Here is a 22682-nt window from a genome sequence, read left to right as displayed (position 1 = left end):
TTGGGCTTGTTTTCATAGACCTGGTTACTTATTCCTCTCGCAAAACCTGGCAACGCTACTGCTAACGCCTCCATCATCACAACAGCTGTTTAGACCAGCTGTCAAATCGTGACAGCCAACTTTCCTGGCTTTTCATCAACCCTGTTGTTACTTTGTGTTTTCAGACGGTTAATAGATCTACAGGTGAGCTGTTTCCTAATAATAAATGTCACATATTTAACAAGTCTAGAGATGAAGTGCTTCATCATAACGTGTAAGGCTAACGTTAGCTTGCTAAGCTAACTAGTCTGCATTACGATTAAAGTGCATTATGCAGATTAGAGCTCGTCCGTATTATTGTGATTATATAATGTGTAAATAATAATATCTCCCAGACCTCACCCATGATATCATTAATATATGGTTGGACACTCCCAATAATACTATCCATTTCCAACCTTTAGAGACATTTAGCAGACACTCTTATGAACTTATCCAGGGTGAGTGGGTGACTTACCAACTCTTATAGCACTAGAATGGTATTGTATTTATTTTAACTTTTGTGTTTAAATTGTATTGCTTTTTATGTTCTTTTAATTATGATGTGCCTTGTATGAGGTATTGCTTTTGTGTTTCTTTTACCATGTAGTATTTTATGAGGTCTTTGTTATTTTTGAATGAAAAGCACTTTGGGTCAACTTCTGTTGTTTTTAAATGTGCTATACAAATAAAGGTGACTGCCTTGACTAGAATGGCTGCATTCCATACAATGTATGGGCATATCACCCATTCTACATGCTATAATGCTAGCTTTATAAGCATTATAGCATCCTAAGTTGCTGGCGGCTAAGCCATTTTAGGGCTAATAAAGTGCAAGTCCAAGTCCAGTGTTTCTCAACCTTTATCATTTCAGGGACCCATACTGACTCTGGGACCCCAATCTACACTGCTTGATTTAACTCTGAGATTGATTGATTGAGTGATTGATTGAATACTTTATTAACAGATTTGCAAAAGTGTACAGTCAGTACTATTATGCCATGGTGCTAAAAAGGATAACACAAAAAGCCCTGAGGGCTTATTTCCATTGTGGTCCTGTAGATCGTACAAATGGAACCAACTAACTATGAATAATTTAGCTGCATGAGGACCACATGGGGGTCCCTGGCTCTGTTCCATAGCGTTAGGAGTTCTAACGTTATGGACCAGAGCTAGGGGACGGGGTCCCCGGCGGACCTCTCGTCCAGGTTAGGGTTAGCTAGCCTCGGAAACCCATGCCTTTTTTTTTGTTTCAAGGGTTAGCTAACCCTAACCTCAACGTAATAATTCAAGTGCTAAGGTATGTGCTGCAAAGTAACTAGGATAAGCAGGTAGACAAATAATCTATCACCTGAATGGCATCATAGCATTGGTGTAAACAACCTCCAAGTAACATACTTTAGCATGTGAACAAGTAAACAAAGCATCTATCTAAATTATAAATAACAACTAATATCTATAATCTAAACAGGCAACAAGGGCAGAGGTAACCTCGCGTCACCAGACTTTTCACAGGGTAGAAGCAAAGAAATAAGGTGTGGTATATAGCACTCCTCATATGTGGATTCTATTTTCTCTAGTGACATTGTCATGGACTCATGGTCTCTGATACTATGTCATTCACTCCATAATATATTGTATAATCTTATTTAAAGATATCAGACATTCTTACACAACCATTTGTGTTGACCCCCTGTCAGGCACGAGCACAAATGAAGCAAACCAGTGCCCGAGTACCTGCCTGATTGCCTTCATAGAATAAAGTGTGCTTTTCTGCACAATTATCCTCATTTATCCCTTGCTGAACCACAGGCTTTTTTGGTTGAATACTTTATTAACAGTTTGCAAAAAGTACAGTGGTACGATTAAACAATGATGCTAAAAGGATAACACAAAAATCCCTGAGGGCTTGTTTCCAATGTGGTCCTATGTATTCAATCCATCAAGAATATATAGGTTGTTTTGCTTTTCCCTCCTGATAAGTCAAGAAACAAGGGACCTGGCATGCTCAACTGAAAGGTCTTCAAAGTATGATGGGTGCCGACCAATTAAGGCACAAAAATAGCACAAATAAAGTCATCAGCACTCGCAATAAGTATATAACACTTATTAATTAATTATTAACTCACAGTGGCAGAAGGAAACCTCAGCGTTTCTAAGAGAGTGGTTGTCTGGTTTTAGAATTTAGGTTATGCTAATCACGCTCAAAAGTGATCTTACTAGGTTCTGTTGATAGGCTTCATTTCAACATGTTAATTGGTTAAAATTCTAAAGCCTTATCGTCATTATCATCCATATTTGTAACTAGAGTATTGAACATTTATCGTGTCAATATGTGAAAGTCACTGGCAGTTGTCTTGAGATGATCTATTCTTAATCTTTTTTTCAGGGTGGGTTCGGTGTAAAACAGCCATGGAGCCAGCCTGTCGTAAAGACAAGCAAAAGTTGAACTCTACTCCTACCAGAGGTGACAGGGCAAAGCAGAAATCTGCTCAGCAGGAGCTCAAACAGCGACAGAGGGCAGAGGTGAGCCAACTGTTCCATGTGTGTTCATCTTTTAAGGATTTGTTGTACGCAATGATAAAATTCTAACAACCACTCTGGTGCGATATCTCTTCTCAGTCCTCTATCATCAACCGGATAGTAGCAATCTGAGAGCACCAGAGCACCAAATGACTAAATTGTAAATGTAATTGTAACTGTGTTGACTTTCTCTTTTCTTTTAGATTTATGCCCTGAACAAAATGATGACGGAGCTGGAGCAGCAACAGTTTGAGGCCTTCTGTAAACAGATGCAATCCCAAGGAGAATGAGACCATCTGTGTCTTTTGCCTCTGCCTCTCGCAGGGCATCCCTCACTAACATGTGTGTGTGGGTGTGTGCACATCTATCACAAAACCCAATACTGTCCCGTCCTTTTCTCTGAAGACTGAAACAAAATGTTCTGTAGATTTCTCTTTATTACAGACTTTGCTCACCAAGGCTATTATTGTGCAACTGATTGTGTTACAGACTGGACACACTGAGTCCATTCTCTGGCTGAATGTGTGAGGGTAGACTGTTATTGTGAGCCATAAGACCAGCATGTGTAGGTAAATACAATGAACAAAAGGGAGAACATTGCTTACCTCCTGCAAGAGATGCGTTATATCACTGACATTTCTTCATTGGCTGATATTTTTGTAACTTTTACAAAATATGAACCTATTCAGATATGTTTACATGTGAACCTGTGGAAGAAGCCCAATGTTTTGACAAGAGAAGTGAATACACCACTATTTTACAGCCTTATCACAGTGTCTTTATCAGTAGCAAGTAATGATCAATACATGGTGCTACCAGTGCCATATCTGTATCCAAGGCAACACATCAAAAGCACCACAGATTGATTGCTGGGGTGATGTAGCTTGTATGTAAAACACTAAATCAAGCCCTCTGCTACTAGGGGCGATGGCCTTGAGAACCAAGGCTTTGCAGTGAATTATGGGTATTGTAGGATCAGACCACAGCACCATGTTCAGAATTGGACAGAAAATGTTAAACTCTATTCCGTTGTATTGCATGCAATCAAAAACCTTTTGTATCGATCTGTACAATCAATTTGACAGTGGAGTGAGTATTCAGTGAAATATTACTTTTAATTGCATTGTACAAGAGTTCTTTGGAATTAAGTTGTAATTTATAGAAAGTGCGGAGAGAAGCTCACTTTTTCCCCCCAAGAATCGCTTCTCACCTCGTCCAAGGATTCGAACCAACAAACCCTCCAGGCTCCAGACCCACTTTTCTATTACTACTACTCCTCTGATGACTACCTCTCCCCACAGTCATCAGAGATATTTTGCTAAAAAGTCAATTTCCATAATGTGTTTAAGGTGGTCACATTGAAATCTACTTTGTTTAAGACATTGTATACACCGCCAAATGGATGCATTTTTTATTTAATGTTGCATATTACTGTTACAGGCTTTGGAACCTAAACTATTTATATTGATGTGTGATGGCTGATAGCTGTTCTAATTGGCTGAATACTGTATTTCATTCCATTTAATTTCAATTAGTTATTTAATTTTGTTTTCAAATTAGTAAAGATACTGGAGATTTTTAAACGCCTGGGTGTGTTTTCTTTCCTGGTGATAAGTGATGCACAAGTACCACATGTTGGCCTCGGAAGTAGACCGTCGGTCTATTTCAGAAATTTGTTTCACCATTTCATAACAACAATCAACTCACACTGTTCAAAGTTTAAATTATTATAATAAATGAAATATGTAGAATTGCAATATGTAAAAGATGACTGCCTAAAATAAAAGTAGATACATGTAGTAAAAAAAAGAAAGTTCATAACACAGTTTTTGTCCAATATGACCATCAGAAGAAGGTCATATTGGACTCAAATGTCAAGTTTGTAACTTCATTTTTTATTTTTTTTATACATTGATTTATTAAACTTAAAATATTCTACTGGGAGACTGTAGCAGCTCGTCTGTATTTAAGCCACTTAAATATGGTTGTTCGAGAGCATTTACACCACAAGTAAGATGTGTTCTCACTTCATACACAAAATGTGTCTTCATCTTGTAGAAATACTTCGGTCTCAGGGTGTCGGATTTTTTTCCCTTCTTTTTTCGATGAATCCTGTTTTCCTGTTCTTTTAGACAAACAGAGCATTTATAGAGATCTGAAAATACATGCACGCTCCAAATTCCTTTAGAATTGGATCACGTTTGTATGACATGGTCTTGCTGTCTTCCATTTCTGTAGGGTTGTTAGGTGCAGTGGAATTCCAGTCTATGATCCTACCCTTGCTTGTATTGGTTATTATTATTGCTAGTGTGTGTAGTTCATCAATAGTCTGTGTACTTGAGTCAAGCCACTTTGTTAATTAGTTCTAGTTTTATACAAGCAGGAAATAAGTGATATGTGGTTGATACGTAGTTATATACAGTCGTTATAATGTATAATACTGTATGGCATATTATGCTACATACATTTATTGTGGCATTTCACACTATTTTTTTTCAGTGATTGAAATCTAATCTACCGTTTCTGATTTCCATCCACCTGATATGCTGCTAGGGTAGAACCCAATACAGTACATCACTGAGGTCAATGCCAAAGTCAAACAAATGCCGTAAATGGTGTTTATAATGTTTGAAACTTTGGTTGTTTTTGGTGCCACCATATTCATTGGCATAGTCTCCCTTAAGAAAGAGATTTGTGACCACACTGTAGTTAAACAAAAACAAGCAATTCCTTGACTGATGATAATACAATGTATGCATAGTTTATTATTTGGTCGTTATAAAACACGTGATTGCTTCCGATTCCGAAGAGATGATCCCTGTCCACCAAACAAAACAATGTAATGCCTTGACTTGTCACTGAGCAGAGGGAGTTGTTAGTAGTAATCATTGCATTTCAAGCAGTAGTTTAGAGGCCATAGACGTTAATAAAGCCAGGGTGATACCACAGTAGTTCACTAGTAGTTTTTGTAGCATTACTACACCCAGACAAAGCATGTCATTTGACTGATCCTTTAAATTATAGCAGCAGCTCTGTTTACTCAGCATAGATACAGCCACTGCATGACACTGAGTGGTGCAACCTACTGTAGCTAGGAACACAGCATAACTAGTCCTCTAAGAGACGCTCTTCAATTTTGCTCATATCAGCCAACCTTTTAATAAAAATCCCATCTCCTACCTTTTAAGCTTGTGTCCATTAGCAACCTCTTCATTCTATCCTTTGTGCAGCATCATCCCTCCCCCTTCCTCCACAACTAAACTCCCCTCTTTGTTCTACACCCGACCCTCTGCCAGTTCTCCTCCCTCACCATACAAATAAATGTCCTCTACTGTACTTCCCCATGTCTTGCTTCAGGCATCAACCTCGATGGTAACGGTGCTTCCGGTGACTCTCACTCCAAACCACCCGTCCCAGTACTTGGTGTCCTGTCCTCCGTGCTCAAAGGAGATGAATCGTAGCCCAGGGCCATACTCTGTGAATGTGTGGCTCACCTGGAGGTCAAAGAACAGAAGTGACTGTCAAACTGCCATCAAGGTAATAATAATAATACATTTTAATTATGACGCACTTTACGCTCTTGCAAATCACAAAGTGCAACAGGGTTTAAAAACAGGCATAAAAACAGCATAGGCAATCAAAAAATGACATGGGACTCACCCAACTAGGCTAAACTAAAGGGTCAAATTAAAACTAGGTAAAAAAAGGTAACCATATACAAGCTTCATGCCAGGGCTGAACAACTTGTCTGTGCCTTGGTCTGCCTCTCACTGTGTACCTGCTTCCATGAGCAGTCAAAGTCATCACAGTCAGGGTCCAGGGTAACCGGGTCCGGCTTAAACTCTTGCAGCACTTCCTGGTTCTCATCCAACAGACAGACAGTCGCCTCATAGGTACAGCCACAGTCTGACCTCCCACTGTACCTGCAGGACGAGTGAAAAATGAATCAGGCAAGGAGAGGCATGTGTGTCCGTCAGCGCTTCCAAACATGTTCTCCGACGCGTTTGCAGCCCACCCATCTAAGTGGTCAGCTGGGTGGGCCACGTGCATTTTCAGAGGATGCTTATTTTAATGATTAAAACGGTTGCCCAATTGCCCAGGCCAAGTAAAATGAATACTTGAGTCTTTTTAGAGACTGGGAAGCAACCATTTCTATCAAGCACTCACACGTCCTTACACTCCTTCATCATCCCCACTCAATCCACAGGATAGCTGGGGATGAATTGAACTAAAGTTAAATGTTATAATTGACCCCCATATCAGAGCTCACATGTGTGAGGTTTAAAAGGGGTCCTTTGGTCTTCAATACTAAGGTGGATTGGTAGAATGAAGGCACTCTCAAACTTGAAGTAAGTATAACAGCAAAGGGTTTATTGCAGTTAGCAAGCTCCAGCAATACAGCAAACAATGTCAATGCGATAATCTCTGAACCTCTCCCTATCCCCAATCCATATATATCTTTCTGTTTCCCCACCTGCTCTCATTAGTAGTTATTTTCCATTATCTCATTCTCACTGTCTCTAATTATGATCGGGTTATTATTGCCAATGTTCGTTCTCCTCTGTTGTCCCAGCGGGCCACAGAGGAGAACACATGTTATTGCCATGCTCTTTCCCGTATTCCCGTATCCCCCGAGAAACACCCTGGCTGTACCTTATTGCCCAATCAATATTCTTATTTATCAAAGTATTTATTTTATTTTATAATTGTTTTATAACTGTACAATTTAAATGAAATGTTTGTGGAGTAATTCCACCATTATTTATTGGTTAAGGGGTCTACATTTTTCCAAGGACCCTTAAGTTTAGCTGACAGAGACGAAGCAGGGACCCATAGCCTTCTATGCAACTTGATATGAGGCTTTCAAAGCTATAGCTCAACATATTTAGCAGATTGTTTCTTCCATGTCTGTTGACCGTTGATATGTTTAAGATTAGTAGCTTCAATTTTTTTCTTTCAAGTGCCTGTGGGCTGTCTCCAAGTGATGCTGCAGCTTTGATGGCTTCATAGATTTGTTGACAACACTATCTTCATAGTCGTCCATGGAAATATTAACTAATATGTAATATGCTATCGATGAACCATGACCTGATTGCTCATTTCTGTCATTTGAAAATAAACTTTGTGAGGTCACTCGCAGGCTACAGCGCACTGTGGCACTTCCCCATGGGAAAATATGGCAGCTGACCAAATAACACAAGCTTATCACACCCGTTGTCCTCTTATCACCCCCTTTTGTATATCGTCATTGATACATAATAAACATGACGTATTACTTTCTTCTGTATTTCTCACCAGTCTTCCACATTTACAGCAGGCTGGGCATCCAGATCTTCAGGAGAGTAACCCTCTGCCAGCAGATCAATCACCTGTCTCTTCAGACACAGCCTAGGAGAGAGAGCGAGAGAGCGAGAGAGCGAGAGCGAGAGAGAGAGAGAGAGAGAGAGAGAGAGAGAGAGAGAGAGAGAGAGAGAGAGGTGGGGGAGGGTGGTCATTAACCGCTTGAACCCCAGAATCCGTATTGTGGGAAAAACCTTTGCAGAAAAATAGCTGACCTAAAAGCTCACAAAGTGTCCTGTTGCATAGTGAGCTTGTACTGTAGACTGCTATTATAATAACACACTACACACTCACTCAAAAGAAGTGGCAAAGAATTTAGTCACTCCGTCATTACAGAAGTCATGACCACAGTCTCCGGGCAAGTCCTCCACCTGCCATTGGCTGCCACCATTCTCTGTCAGCTCCCAGGACTCCAGCTGCTCTGGGATGGAAATGCACAATCTGATACTGGCAATAGCAGTCTTGTATTATGGACATGTACCATTCCCAAAACACATTGTAAGTATGTATGTATACACCAGTATATATATGTTTTCCACTCTTAAATTATTACGTTTTTTAAAGAGTGCCTTGCATCCTTTCTTCAGTAATGGGTTGAATGGACCATTTTCAAAGGGTACCTTCAGTATTGAACAGCTTTCATACTGTAACCCAAAGCAGTTCTCCTTTGTCCTCTCTAGTCATAACATGCATTGCAAAGTGGGGCCCTACCTGATGCTATTCATATAGTTACAAAGTTAGTAAGTGTGATATGGATGTACTGGTGATGTAGGTAGTGTCTCTAACGTACAAATAGACTTCTTACCTTCTCCACTGGGATTCTTCAGTAGGTTTCTGGCCATGACTATGGGTGATGCTGAGACGGCAATGCCTGCATAGGACACAAACTGACATCAGCCCTCCGTTCTCCCATATTATTATTGATAACACGAACAGCTTGCATAGGAGACAAACTGAGAGCAACACAGTATTAAATGTGACTCCGTACCAAATCCAGAGACTTGATAACACAATAAAACTTGCCTGCAGGAGACAAACTGAGATCAGCCCTCCCCATTCCCACATTATTATTGGTTCATCCCCCCAGGAAAATGGCACACAGCCATATTCCTAATATTTCAAGCACAAATGAACACACACACACACACACACACACACACACACACACACACACACACACACACACACACACACACACACACACACACACACACACACACACCATTAGCAAGTGTGAGAAACGGCTTTGTATAAGTTGCTTGGATACCCATTTGAAAGACCTTCTGGGTCTTTTCAGTAAGCCTCTGTGCCCAGCTCATTTCTGGCACCACAATAATACTGTTCATTCTTCTGCAAACATGCAGTAGCACAGCACAGGGAGTTAGGGGGAATTAATAATATTTTTTCTGTCAATTTCATTGCAGCCAAATAAACTATATCCTTCTTTATTCTGAGCACTACTGCTGCAAGCTCACAAACAGGCATATAGTTCATATTTCATGGCTTTCATAGATTCCAGTACCAGCAAAGATAACAACTCCAAGATAATAACTCCTTTTTCACAGACCACTTTTTGCTGAGACCAAACTGCGTAAAAGGACAATTCCCTGTGCGTCTTACCTGGCACCTACCCTATAATCTTGTGTCAAGCAGTGTTGTGTTTTGTCAAGCCTTCCAGTGTAAAAGCTTAAAGGGAACTTCACAGATTTTGCACCTAAATCCTGTTTTAATGAAGTTGAGGATATAATAAACATGATGTTGGAGTATGTTTTGTGGATTTGTAGTTTGTGTTTTTTTGTTTTGTTTTTGTTTTCATTTTGAACACGATTCCTTCTCCTGTGACATCACCATAGGGAATATCGGTTCTACCTGGACCTCTACAATGGACTACAGCCGATGTGTCCTGTAGTTCCAGTCAGACTGACCGCTCCAGCTGAAACACACAACAACATCATGTTTATTATGTCCTCGAAGGTAGAACCCCTTTAAGGTATGTTTTGATGTCTCTGTTTTGACACTAAATGAGACTGGGCTCCACCCAGAAAAAGAGGCATGCTGAGGTCAGACTCCCATGGAGCCTGATGACAGATTCGGGTCAATATCACTGAGCCCAGGAAAGTCATCCAGCCCACACACACACACACACACACACACGCACGCACGTGTGTGCGCGCGCGCACATACGCACACACACACACACACACACACACACACGCACGCATGCATGCGCGCACACACACAGCAAAACACAAAACACTAATGCCCATTCTGCTGACTCACAGCACAACAGCTAGGGGAAAAGCCACCCCCTTCAACCACTGAATAGGAGGTATCACAGAGGATCAACCAATAATCATCAGATTCAGATGGTCAGAAGAAGTCAGTCAGCAGAAAAACAGTGTGCGATGTGCGAATCCTATAGTGCTTTGCAGTATTAATGAGGCTTGCCTACAGTGCAACACTATCACATTTATCCATACCAAACAAAGAGAGTTGATAACACGAATAGACTTGATTACACAAATAGACTTGACTACTTTTTACTAAGTTGAACTGCTGAGTCATCTGCTCTTGTGAACAGTGCTCTAAAATGTATGATACAGTATAGGCCTGCATGCACATTAACAAGATGCTGTATACTGCAGTGAAAAGGACACTCTGCTCGACCTAAATGCACACGAATGTCAATGTTCTACTCACAGCCTGAGAACGGTGGTGCTGGTGCAGTCTTCTTTTTCTCTCCGTCACGTCCTGTCTGTCTCTCAGTTGCTGCTGTGTCTGACACTTGAGCTCCACTGCAGGGTAGCACTCTTGTGGCAGAGTGGTTTATATAGCCTGGCCACGCACACACACAGACACACACATAGCATGCACACGATAGGGGGAGCACATCCTGCAAGCTGAGAGAGAGAGGCAAACAGCATAGACCCAGCAGAAATTAGCAGAACTGTACAGTACACGCACAAAACTCAGCATGAAATTAATGTCTTCAAGCATTTCAAGCAAAACACACACAGGAGCACAAGGTGGAGAGGTGAGGAGATAACTCAATATTACTTCCTAGCTTTTGTAATACCTAATTATTAGACGTTTTACTGTTTTCTGATAATACATTGTATTTTCCTAGTATATCCATGTGTTCTCAACTTATCATAATACCCCAGAATAGATCTCTTCTTGAAATCCTGTCCCGTAACAGTGATTCACAGCTCCCCAGTGTGATTGTTGAGGCGCTCCAAACCAATGAACCATTGCACAACAGTACAACAGAGAGACAAATGCCTGACCTAAAGCAGGAGAGACTCACACATTCCAAGTTGCATTCCAGTTTTCTGATTGTTCTGTTACTTGATGTACTACATTACTATTTCCCATGACATTTATTCATTTATTCTTTTCCTTCTGACTGGTTTGGCCTTTGTTGCAGTGTGCACCCTTAACCTATTAGTTCAGTGGTGTTATTAGGTGTCCTTCCAATGATAATGTTAAATCTTTCACAGATTCAGACAGATTTAGGAGAGATAAAGTTCTTCATCATTTAGCATATCGCTAATCAGACTGGATGAAGACATTGCACCAATGTAGTGATTAAGCGACCTTGATTAGAAAATAAATGGTGAGAAAATAAACTAAAATGTTGTTACCTCACTGACATCAGTAGATTATCAGAATTGTATGATCAAATCCTATCCATTACCGAGAACAAAGACAATATAGATATTAAAGCAGCACTATATAACTTTTTTGAATGAATAAAATGTTGTCCAATATGTATGGTAGAGTATCTACAATTACATTGGAGAAAAGTCAGCCCTTCCGGTGGTGACCCTGATACCAGTTCATTGTTTCAGTATCCACACAACAACATATCACATGTCACTACAACACTAGCCACAACGTGCACGCTTCATTTACGCATTGTTTCGTCTACTTTGCATTGCTCACTACACATTTGCCTCTTTCTAGCATAACTATTTTCGTCCAACACCATTTCGACACATTAGCAACCACACCGAAAAGGGAAACCCTTTAGCACACCGCCAAAAATGTCTCATAGTACTTACACATTATGTCTTTGCAGTCAACGCGGTAATCTCCTTATTCCCACCACAGTCACGCTAATATGTCCGTCATTTACGCGCCATGTACATCCCAAACAAAACATTATTACCCACGTTATCGCCACAAGCCCATAAGAAGCGACCAAATAAGCCCCCTAAATGCCCGCCAGGTGCATTAAAATAGGCTAATCCAACGTCGCTTCTAATAAGCGCATCGCTTACAATACGCGGACGTGCCAACACTACTCGACGTCGCACTTCCCCCTGTTGCTCTTCAACAGACACATTCTTCAACAACGAGGCTAAGCCAATCAGGTGCGAGAATCACGCTCGGCACTGGCGGGGGGGGAGAGACACGGAGCGAGAGACAGACAGAGAGAGAAAGAGAGAGAGAGAGCGCTAGACAGAGACACAGAGACAGAGAGAGCGAGAGAGAGAAAGACACACACGGACAAAGAGAGAGAACGTCACGCTAGATGGGAGGCCCGCACAGCGGGCCGAACTTCTAGTGTTAATACAATATAACTTGTTAATACAATATAAAAAAATGGGGTGGTTGTATTTTGTCTCCCTGCTCTTCTATTGAGTTAAATCAAATCCTGTGTCTAGGTGAGACATGACCTTTGACACGATCTTGTTTCTGGTTTGACAAAGATTTTGACCTGAAGGTCAAGATTCAATTCATTCCCTGAGCAAGCAGGCAGGCTCTATTAGCTCAATGGTAAAAAAAAGTTCATCACTTGCGTAGGAGACCTGGGTTCAAATCCGGGGTAGAAGAGGGAAGTGTGTGGATTGGGTGACTATAGGGGTGTGTGGTGGCTAGCCTCCTCAGCTGCACCTCTTCAGCAATCTAGTTGCCTCTATATAAGCTCTGCCCTGTCCTCAATTTTTTGTTGAATCCTTACCGTGTTGTGCTTTCTCTGACCACAGAACCTGTTTGAGTTCTGTCCTGTTTTTGTGGCTTCTTCATCTGCTCTGTTAGCCTAAGCCTAGGCCTATTCCTTGTTTAGACTTTTTGCCTTTTTTCTTTTTTGTTTCTCTCTGGACTGGCAATATAACTATGATTTTTTTTTGTCTATGCACTTGTCTGCACTTGGGTTCACCTAGACTTTGATGCTTAACATCTTGATCACATGACTGCATGCCATTGCTGTTATAGCGCCTTTAACAGACAACGTCACATTGATAAGAATCAGTATGCACGAAACCAGTATGCACGTAATGAAACCCATTCTGTCAGGTCTCGCTAGGACGCGCCCCACTAGCCAACACACAAGAGGGGGTTGGGGTGTGCTGAAACCAGCACACCCCAAAACAACAGGTTGGGAATTGATTGCGTGAAACAATCATCTGTGCGTCCAGTCTCAATGTTGGGAAACAAATAATTGGTCTATAATGGCAGGCCTCCTTCACACTGTCCAACAGCTCTCTTGCTCCCCCTGTTGACACAAGCTAGTTTATTCTCTGACCTGAAATAGATATATCTTTTAGAATTATAGTTAATTTTCTTGTCTTTTACGATTGCATTAAATCAATTAGGCCTAGACGTGGCATGTACGTCAACGCCCGGATCCATGGTGTTATCTCATAACCTAGTGTGTCAGGGTCCCAGTTCCAGAGCCTAACTGCGGGAAGAACGATCCCCACAATGTTTTTGCTGTTGTGCTCAAGATATCTGAAGACGGATGCTACAGATTAGGCACAAAAGGTGGAGTTCTCAAGCAACCGTATGCACAGAACCAGTTTGACCCCAGTGTCGAGTCCTTCTTTGTGTCAGGCGGCGACTGTCCTTTCACATAATAATAATAACAATTATTATAATAATATTTTTTTACCACTAACAAATGCAAAACGACAAAACGGCTGCTTGCAATAAATGTCACGAAGGATCCACCTGCTACAATAAGTAGGTTATGAGATAACAGCATGGATCCATGGCAACTTTTTGCAACTATTAAAATGAGCACTGATCTACCAATGATTTATCAAATTCACTGTAACATATGCACTGAATTTGAGACACCATTTGAGATGCGCAAAAACGAAGCACTGTATGGAAGTACTAAATATTGATAAAGTTTTAAACTAGCAGTTGTAGATGTGAAATTAATCAAGATTGAGCACCTGTGGCCTATTTCTTACCTAAACTCTATAGACCATTTACAAACAAGCTGCCAGAGACGAGCATCGAGTGTCTGTACATCTCCTCCCTGCCCGTGAGCTCTCCTGCTGCGCACAGCTGTGCTGCCTTGAGCCGCTGGGAGTATGGAGCTCTCGTCTCGCTGCTGGACAACAATTCAGTTATTTACAAGGGTGTCACTCATACCTCGGACACGCCAATTTTCAGATAAAACAGAGGGGTAGAAATCTTGCAGCTGCAGTGTCAAGCCCCCCTTAGCCCCCTTGCACGGAAAAAAACAAAAAAACAAAAAACAGATGACAAACATTTAAAACAATCGAACGAGTGGCTGCAACGGTGCATCATCTTTTCAGATGCCTGAGCCCAGTTGTGTTCAGGTCCAAGATTTGTCCCCATGATCATTGTTATGCAATGTCTGTGTGGAGTTCTTGATAAATCCTCACATAAAATGTGTTTTTGGCAACATCTGAAAATGGTACAGTAGGTCACATTGATGTAATTTAGAACTTCTCGTTGCAGACCGCAGGACTAGAGGGATTTTCAGGGTTACTCATGAACTCCTCGATCTCCTTCACCGTGCGAGGGACACAGGTCAACAGCTCCACACCACTCTCAGTCACCGCAATGTTGTCCTCAATGCGCACCCCTCCAAAGCCACGGAAGTTAGCCAGCACTTGGTTGTTGATGAAACAGCTCTGGGCAGGGTCCGCTAGGGCCTGGTCTAGCAGGTGGTCGATGAAGTAGATACCAGGCTCCACTGTCAGAACCATGCGCTCCCGAACCAGCCGACCCATCCTCAAACTCCTAAGGCCTGGCTCGTCGATCCGCTCCACACCCTCTGGGTAGCCCCCCACATCGTGGACGTCGATGCCTAGTAGATGTCCGAGGCCGTGGGGCATGAACACAGAGCCCAGGTGGACTTTCATCATGTCATCTACACTGCCCTTCAAGATGCCGATCTTAACCAGCTCCTCCAGGTGCACCTTGTCAGCCAGCCGGTGCATCTCTGTCCATTTCACACCTGGTTTCATGGCAGCCATGACGGTGCGGGAAGACCTGAGCACTGCCTCATAGATGGCCCTCTGTTCTGCTGTGAACTTCCCATTGGCTGGGAACGAGCATGTGATGTCAGAGGAGTAGCAGTAGTACTCTCCACCCAAGTCAAACAAACACATGTCTCCATCCATTATAGTCTTGTCATTGGGAGCTCCAGCATGGCCATAGTGGAGAACAGATGAGTTGTGGCCCGTTCCACAGATACAGGTGTAGGAGGTGTGACGCATTCCCCCATTGGTGTAGCAGTAGTGCTGGAACAGGCTCTCCATCTCATATTCCTTCTGTCCAGGTTTCACGTGCTTCATCAGCGTTTTGTGGGCGTCACTGGAAATCCTGTTAGTGTAACGCAGGACCTCCAGTTCCATGTCTGTCTTAATCAGACGGCATTCCACAATAACTGGGTGTAAAAGAGTGTTGTTTAATTGGAACCGGCTAATTCCTTCAAAGGAGGCTTCGCGGCAGATACTGCCACTGTCTGTATTCTTCCCTCGTAGAGTGAGGAGGACTGCTGGCTTCAGATTGGCCACGACACCAACAATATCACAGGTATACTGAACTTCATCCACTGCATATTTCTCCTTGTAGTGCTCTTTAGGATGGATCTTTCCCATCCAAGTGGCATAGCTCTCAGGCAGTTTAGGGACAAAAAGGATCGATCTCCCTGTGTCCGCATCAATGGCTCCTAAGCAATCTGGTTCAGTCACTCCAAAAGCCCAGTGGAAGAAAGACTCCTGTCTGAAGACAAGGTCTGTGTCAGTGCAATTCCTCTGTTTCTGTTCCCCTCCCTGTAGAACGACCACTGACCTGGGCTGAACGCCTTCTTTAACCTTAAGCCCCTCAATGAGTCGAAGACGGTTCTCTGCAAATAGGGTTGCGGACACTCTGAGGGTGTCCTTACCAAGCCAGTACATAGGTTCTGCCACAGATGCCATGATGCTCTAATCAACACTTATTCTATGAAATGTGTTTTTATAAGAATGATCTAGAAAAGAAAGTCTACGTCAGATTCAAGACGTGTTCATACCTGTGCTCTTGTATTATCTCGGTGTTTGTTGTCTGTGTGTGTTTGTGTGTGGCGATGACGTCATAATACTGCAATCATAGTACTGACATCTCTCAATGGTACTATGACTGATGTCATAATACTGACATCATACATGACAGACCTCATAAATTGGTCTAACGGGTACTGCACTAGTCATACGAATCCCATCCACGTAACGCCTTGGGGTCCTTACACGGAAGGGTGTGGGAACTACTGATTCAGAAGGCATTTGTAGAATCGGCCTCAGGTCGTAAACCGAAGGAGGGTGGGACACCGGACACCAAATGTAAAAAAAACAAACAAGATGTGGTCTTATAACGTACGGCATATATCCCATGTATATAGGACTTCTCTCAGACTGGGCGTGCCAATTGTCAACCACTGATACACCTAAATATAAGACACCCATTAGTAGATTAGCTGTGTTGCTTACATCAGTGCAGTGGTCCCAAACATTTTTTCCTTGGAGCCCCCCTTTCCTATATCTGACAAAGTCTAAGACCCCACATGTGTGTGCACAGTCACGCACGCACGCGCACACACACACACACGCACGCACATACGCACTTTATACGTCTCGTACGACAAATAGTGGAAGGCCAATTTACATGCTCACACAACGCATCGCAAGCTCACATTGAAAAAACTAGAGGGGCGTTTGGCCCCTTACTACGTAAAAGCCCCCTGTATCTACCCCCAGACACTCCTCCCAACTGTTCCCTTCACTAGTTAATCCATATTGATCTTGTACATTGTATAGATGTAGTCAACAATGTAGTTTATTTCTGAAAAGCAGTTATTAGAGAATGTGTTATAAATGCTGCATTGCTGAATGTTATTTAAATATGAAAACTAAGTTATTACAAACATTTGTTTGAATGAATGAGTTACAGACAGATTAGGCCCTTTAACAGTCACAAGAAAACTTTCTTGCCACTATTTCTCTTTCCCCTGGAGAAAGTTGTGTTGAGTTGCGTATGAGCAAACTCAAACTGAGGCAGAAGTAATGGAAAGGAAATGGGGATTATCGTTCTTTTCACAAAAAGGTTTAGGGACAACCGATATCACTCAATGTGATATTGTTGTATTTCCTCAATCTGCCTGTTTTAGCCTGATATGATACGCAGTGGAGTGGGCCAAGTCTGTGTTCTGGATCCAGGCAAGCGATGTACAGTATACAATTTCAGAGCCATTGAGGTAGAAGAGATGTGTCAATATGGGTTAGAATTTAGAAACTCAACCCATCACCTTTGTGGGCTGATGGAGTGAATGCAGATGGCTTTGGTTGGCCTAGTGGCCCTAGTGGCACATAAAGCCATGGCAGTAGTATTTTTAACAACATGATGATGACCAAAATTGGCATGCTAGAGTGAAAGTGGATGAAAGCCAGTTGTGATTTTGTGCACCAACCTGCGCCCCCTCCTGCATCCCCCCCCCCCCTCCCCACCACCATCAGCTTCTTCAATCCCATAATCTCAGTGGCCCAAGAGGGGTGTGCAGGTCAAAGTTCAAAGGCAGGGAAACTGGAGGATTCAGGCTGGACCATCTCAGACAGGTAGTGGATGGTGCCAGCCATGCCTTCAAAGAGAGAGTATGGCCTGTCAGGGATGCGACAGCCATGGGTCCCGTAGTCCAAACACCACTCTGCAAACTTGCAGGCGCGGTACAGATATTTCTTTTCCTGAGTGAGCTGGTAGAGGGACAGGAAGGCGTATCCGTTCCCGGCGGTGCCGTGACAGATTCCATAACCTTTCCTCAACAGACCTCTGTGCCAGATCACCTCTCCACACTCCACTGCATCCCGACGGTACTTCTCCTCTTTAAAAACCTTGTATGCCATGATGAGCATGTGCACCACACCCGGGGCTCCATGACACCAGTGCACCAGCCGGTCGCTCTCTTTGCTTAGCGCCGAGGGGTAGTTGCCCGAGGGAAACTTCTTGTGGCGGACGTAGTCGATGCTCGGCCGCACCAACTCTGTGAGCACATCTGGATCAACCTTTGCACCTGGCTGCATGATCATGTAGTAGATGCCAGCCAGGCCATGGGCTGCACCAACATACTGTTCCTTGTACCACTCATACAGCAGCGGACAGCGCTCTGTCTTCTTCAGCTTTGCTGATAGGTTCTTACCAGACACCAGAATGGCTGTGACCACCTTAGTGATGGTGCTATCGTCCACTGTATTGGGTCCTATCTCCTTGTTGACATAGAGCAGAGCATAGAGGTAACCAGCTCGACCGTACAGCAGCTCATCTGGCATGTTTGACGCTGCACTCAGTATCGCCCTCTGTAGTTGAAGAAGTTTGGTCAGACATTCCTTGCTGTCGGCGGTGTTCCCCAACCTGTGATGGACCACAGCCCCCACCGCTAGCGGCCCTGCGTCTCCGCACAGAAAGGTCACCGTCCGGCCCTTTAGGTTCCTAAGGGGTCTCTTCACGTAATCCAGAGCTCTCTGCAAGTGGGAGGCCTCGTGGGACACACGGTGCAGCTGCAGGTAGAGCAGCGCAATGCCTGTCCAGCCGGTGTAGGTGGAGAAGTCGTGAGAGTCGGCGGTCTTCAGACCTTGCTCCATCTGTTGCAGGAGGTCTTTAATCTTATTCTGGACTTTTTTCTGGAAGGCTGCGCTCACCTTTCCGTTGACGTCAAAGGGCTCATTGCAGTCCACGTCCAGTCCCGTGTTGGATGTGAGGCTGCCCTGGTCACAGTCTGGATAGGGGTTGATAAATGAGCGCTCTGTAGCTTTCAGCTGTCGTTTTGACATGCTATCTCCCATGTCAACAGCAGCCCAACCCGGGAGCAACAATACGGGAGGAGACAAGTCTTATAGTTTGGAACCTGAACTAGGAAACCAATTACTAAATAATAAATCTAGGGTTTCACCCTAGGTTCCTTACATAAACTCTTTATTTACGTAAACTCTTTATTTAATTGAATTATTTAACTTTAAACCTAAATATGTGAAGTCAATGACAGTTGAAATATAACCTTGCCATATTGAGTCATACATCATAGATACATCATTGATGACTGACATCATAGACAAGATGTGTTCCACTAAGCGTACCTTTCTCATTTTTGGCTGTTTTTCTGTAAGGATGTCAGTGTCAATGCTTTTTGGTCCTAAGAAACTACTGGCTGGAGAATTGCCATGGAATATGCTCCTCACTGAGGAAAATCAGTAGGGGCCATCCTCTGAGGAGTCCTCAGAGGATGGCCCTACTGATTTTGGTGACCCCACCATGGTCATTCCTATTGTGCCATGCACCATTAGGCTACATTTTCCAGCTGCACACAACAAATCTCAAAAACTACTGCTATGAAATTTCGCTGAGCAAATGCTCTCCAGAGGAATAATATTGCATTAACATGCAAACAGTAGTGGTAAAGGGAAGACATATTTTTGGTAGGCAGAAGGAGGAAGTTAGCACCTTCCTGTTCCTTGGACAAAACATAATTTCCTTTTTGAGTGAGTGAGTGAGTGAGTGAGAGTGTGTGTGTGTGTGTGTGTGTGTGTGTGTGTGTGTGTGTGTGTGTGTGTGTGTGTGTGTGTGTGTGTGTGTGTGTGTGTGTGTGTGTGTGCGTGTGCGCGCGCGTGCGTGAGTGCCCAGCATGCTACTTTAAAGAGGAGAGCATAATTAGACAATTAGAAACACCTGCCATCAATTAACCATGGACTGTCCGTTTGAGCCGCTCTGCATTCCCCTTCGATCCACGCACAGCAGTCTTAATTAAGCGAGAGTGCACAAAATCCTACAAAAAGAAAAACATTTCGGGAAAGTGAAAAATTGCCCCCCCCCCCTGTCATTTCATATGCCTATTGTCGTTGCCCATGTGCAAGTTTAGATCGATTGTCAACGCACTGAGGAGAAAATGGAAGGAAGGAAGGACATTCGAAGGACAGATGTTTCATACAGACGTGTGGCCTCTACAGGAGCATCGTAGTCGATATGGTAAGTCTACATTGTTTGAATGTTTATTTAATATATATATACAAATTACCCGCAGTTGCATATCACCGCCACTAGATGGCAGCGAACAACCATATTTCATTATTTTCGTCTGCATCAAAGCCATACCTTAGCCATATGACTTAAAAGGTATTATTTTAACATTGGCTGTCACTTTAACTTCACTCAATGCTTCAAACAGCATTCCAGCAACCAATACAGACTATAGGCTGTTTTTGTATCAGTGTTTGAATTCATTGAAAAGGAATACATAAATACATAAATTCCATGCTGACATGGTGTTCAATTCCTTTTTCTATTGAGAAAGCACTTGCACTTGTCAAGTTCAAGTGCTGCAGCAGTACCGAAGAGTACTGCTGACCATTTTGGCAGTCTTGTACAATCATGCCATGTCATTCTTTACAATGTGAAAAGGATAAAATTGTGATTATCCACCTTGTCAGACTGTGTGAGTTGAATTGAGTCTACCTGTCACACTGAGTAACAAAACTACCTACTGTACGCCTGCCAAATGTTTTACCCAGAGAAAACTAAACAAAACAAGGAAAGGAGCCGGAGGAACATTTGGATCTGGTTTTCACCTGGCAGAAGAGAACAGAACAACATGGGTTGGCAATTCTTCAAATGGTGCTGATAAAATCTATACATAACATTTTCACAAAACTGTCTACACATAGGCTAGCAGATTGTGATTGATTCCCCATGCTTTAACACATGAAACATGTAAGTGCTGCAGTAATTTATTCTGTAAAAGTAGCAATTTCCATTAGCACAAACGATGAACTTCCATCTATTATTACCTAGCTGTTATACCAGGGATCTTCAACGTTTTTTAGGCCAAGGACCCCTTAGCTGAGAGAGAGATGAAGCAGGGACCCCCACTACATATTGGATTCATGTTAAATGTGCGTTTTGAGACATTTAACCACTTGAAACTCAATACTTTGTAAACTTGACCTTTGGCTCTGTACTTGGTCTGCACTTTTTCCACTGTACACCAAACCTCTCAGCTGAAAATAGCCGGTTCTAAATCGGCTATTTTTGGCTAATGTTCCCCTCAGAATAGGGATGCTAGAGGTCAAGTGGTTAATGTAAAAGAAACATTCCTATCACACAAAGATTTGGTAACCCCCCTGTAGTACTTTTGAGGACCCCCTAGGGGTCCTGGACCCCCTGTTGAAGACCCCTGTGTTATACACACAGTATAGCGGTCTCATGTTAACTATTGTCATAGCACCGCCAAAACACAGTCAAAAGTTATCTTACTGCCAAAACCTCTGGGACTTGTTTCCATTGTGGTCCTGTGTAGCCTACTCTCTTAGGATGAGGGAGGATGGGGGTTACGGGAGGAGGCACTTGTTTTTACGTGACACACCTGAAGGAAGAATATTGTTATGACTGGTGGGTTGAAGCTACCCAGGAGGAGACACTGCAACTTCTTAATAGAGAAAACTGGGGCCTCCTGCAACAGATGGAGCCCCAGCCTCCCTCATCCTTAGAGAGTATAGTATTAATACTTAGACCTATTGGCACTGAAGGATTGTTGATAAGATTGGGCATGTACTAACACCACATACATGTATTTGATTCAGCTTTGCCTTAGCAACCCATGAATAATATTGTTTGTTTAATTTCATCTATGAGGGGATGACACACACTGCACAATATCTGTGTGTCTTAGTGTGGTCGCCTTTATAGATGAATTTAAACAAACACGTATTCATGCTGTACTCTCTAAGGATGAGGGGAGTTGGGGGGTTACCGGAGGAGGCACTTGTTTTGACGTCACACTCCTGACGGAAGAATATTGTAATGACTGGTGGGGTGAAGCTCCCCAGAGACACGGCAACTTCTTCATAGAGAATTGTTTTTATTTAGGCATTCATAATGAAAATGGCTCCAACAAAGCAGGCCGTGCTCACCACAACTACCCCCCCCCCATCACCCATGGTTTCATAACAAATCCATACCCATATGACAATAATGACTAAAGGTGATAACGGACATTAAATAACATTTCAGTTAGACACTTCAGCTCAGGATCTAAATGCCACAGGAAGGAGGGCGGGGAGGTGGAGGGAATTTGAACGCTGACAGCTGTATAAAGCTGTGACAGCTAAGCACATAGAATGAACGGTGAATAGTGGACTGCGTAAAAGAACCACCTGATAACTGGGCCGCTGGCGTAGCGGTTCAGGCACCTTAGCTCAGTGTAGCCTGGTCGCGGGTTCGAGTCCCGATCTAGATGGCCTTTGCTGCATGTCACTCCCCATCTCTCTCTCCCCATTTCCTGTCAGCCTACTGTCCTATCAATAAAGGCATAAAAGCCCCCCAAAAATAAATAAATAAATAAAAAACGCCTGAGTTGCACTGTGGAAATGAGGGTGTGTGTGAGTTAGCTTGTAGCAAATGAGAATGAAGTGAGGTTGAACGTGGAGAGTCAGACAGACTTGTGGGTATATGTATGAATTAACTTGTGAGCGAATGAATGGGGGGGGGGGAGTGAGGTAGCAGTGTACACCTCCTGC

At 43.0% G+C, this 22682-nt stretch overlaps 4 protein-coding genes across 5 annotated transcripts; 1 reads left to right on the top strand and 3 right to left on the bottom strand.

Annotated features, from left to right (window-relative positions):
• The first annotated feature begins 46 nt into the window (after positions 1–46).
• Positions 47–4325, top strand: svbp (small vasohibin binding protein). Its single transcript, XM_084061543.1, has 3 exons — positions 47–183; positions 2408–2544; positions 2745–4325. The coding sequence occupies exons 2-3, from the start codon at positions 2431–2433 to the stop codon at positions 2829–2831; spliced, it is 201 nt and encodes a 66-aa protein (XP_083917669.1). The 5' UTR covers positions 47–183; positions 2408–2430; the 3' UTR covers positions 2832–4325.
• Positions 4326–5035: 710 nt separating this feature from the next.
• fbxo2 (F-box protein 2) lies at positions 5036–10777 on the bottom strand. 2 transcript variants are annotated; one of them, XM_084063660.1, is made up of 7 exons: positions 10582–10777; positions 9751–9814; positions 8687–8752; positions 8176–8302; positions 7837–7929; positions 6320–6464; positions 5036–6035 (listed from the first exon to the last, which is right to left on the bottom strand). In XM_084063660.1, exons 3-7 carry the CDS (start codon positions 8721–8723, stop codon positions 5895–5897), a joined length of 543 nt encoding a protein of 180 aa, XP_083919786.1. In that variant the 5' UTR covers positions 8724–8752; positions 9751–9814; positions 10582–10777; the 3' UTR covers positions 5036–5894. The 2 variants fall into 2 exon arrangements, with proteins under 2 accessions (XP_083919786.1, XP_083919785.1); XM_084063659.1 differs by lacking the exon at positions 9751–9814 and having other exon boundaries at positions 10582–10775.
• Positions 10778–14582: 3805 nt separating this feature from the next.
• On the bottom strand, positions 14583–16070 carry LOC311048540 (xaa-Pro dipeptidase-like; the record flags this gene model as incomplete). Its single annotated transcript, XM_084061799.1, has 1 exon — positions 14583–16070. One exon carries the CDS (start codon positions 16068–16070, stop codon positions 14583–14585), a length of 1488 nt encoding a protein of 495 aa, XP_083917925.1.
• Positions 16071–17684: 1614 nt separating this feature from the next.
• On the bottom strand, positions 17685–18947 carry LOC311048539 (lanC-like protein 2; the record flags this gene model as incomplete). The annotated part of the gene is made up of 1 exon (XM_084061798.1): positions 17685–18947. The coding sequence occupies one exon, from the start codon at positions 18945–18947 to the stop codon at positions 17685–17687; it is 1263 nt and encodes a 420-aa protein (XP_083917924.1).
• Between the last annotated feature and the right edge of the window lie 3735 nt (positions 18948–22682).

Source organism: Gymnoscopelus microlampas (genome assembly GCF_963454915.1).
Source record: "Gymnoscopelus microlampas genome assembly, chromosome: 7".
In the NCBI taxonomy this organism is placed as follows: domain Eukaryota; kingdom Metazoa; phylum Chordata; class Actinopteri; order Myctophiformes; family Myctophidae; genus Gymnoscopelus; species Gymnoscopelus microlampas.
This window is presented reverse-complemented; position numbering and strand designations above follow the sequence as displayed.

Excerpts from the sequence above, each read along its gene's own strand:
- fbxo2 (XM_084063660.1), bottom strand. The coding sequence starts at position 8,723 with ATGGCCAGAAACCTACTGAAGAATCCCAGTGGAGAAG. Across the intron at positions 6,465-7,836 it reads GCTGTAAATGTGGAAGACTG|GTACAGTGGGAGGTCAGACT; the intron begins GTGAGAAATACA and ends CTCGTCCTGCAG. Across the intron at positions 6,036-6,319 it reads TTGACTGCTCATGGAAGCAG|GTGAGCCACACATTCACAGA; the intron begins GTACACAGTGAG and ends TTTGACCTCCAG.
- svbp (XM_084061543.1), top strand. The coding sequence starts at position 2,431 with ATGGAGCCAGCCTGTCGTAAAGACAAGCAAAAGTTGAACTCTACTCCT. Across the intron at positions 2,545-2,744 it reads AACAGCGACAGAGGGCAGAG|ATTTATGCCCTGAACAAAAT; the intron begins GTGAGCCAACTG and ends CTTTTCTTTTAG.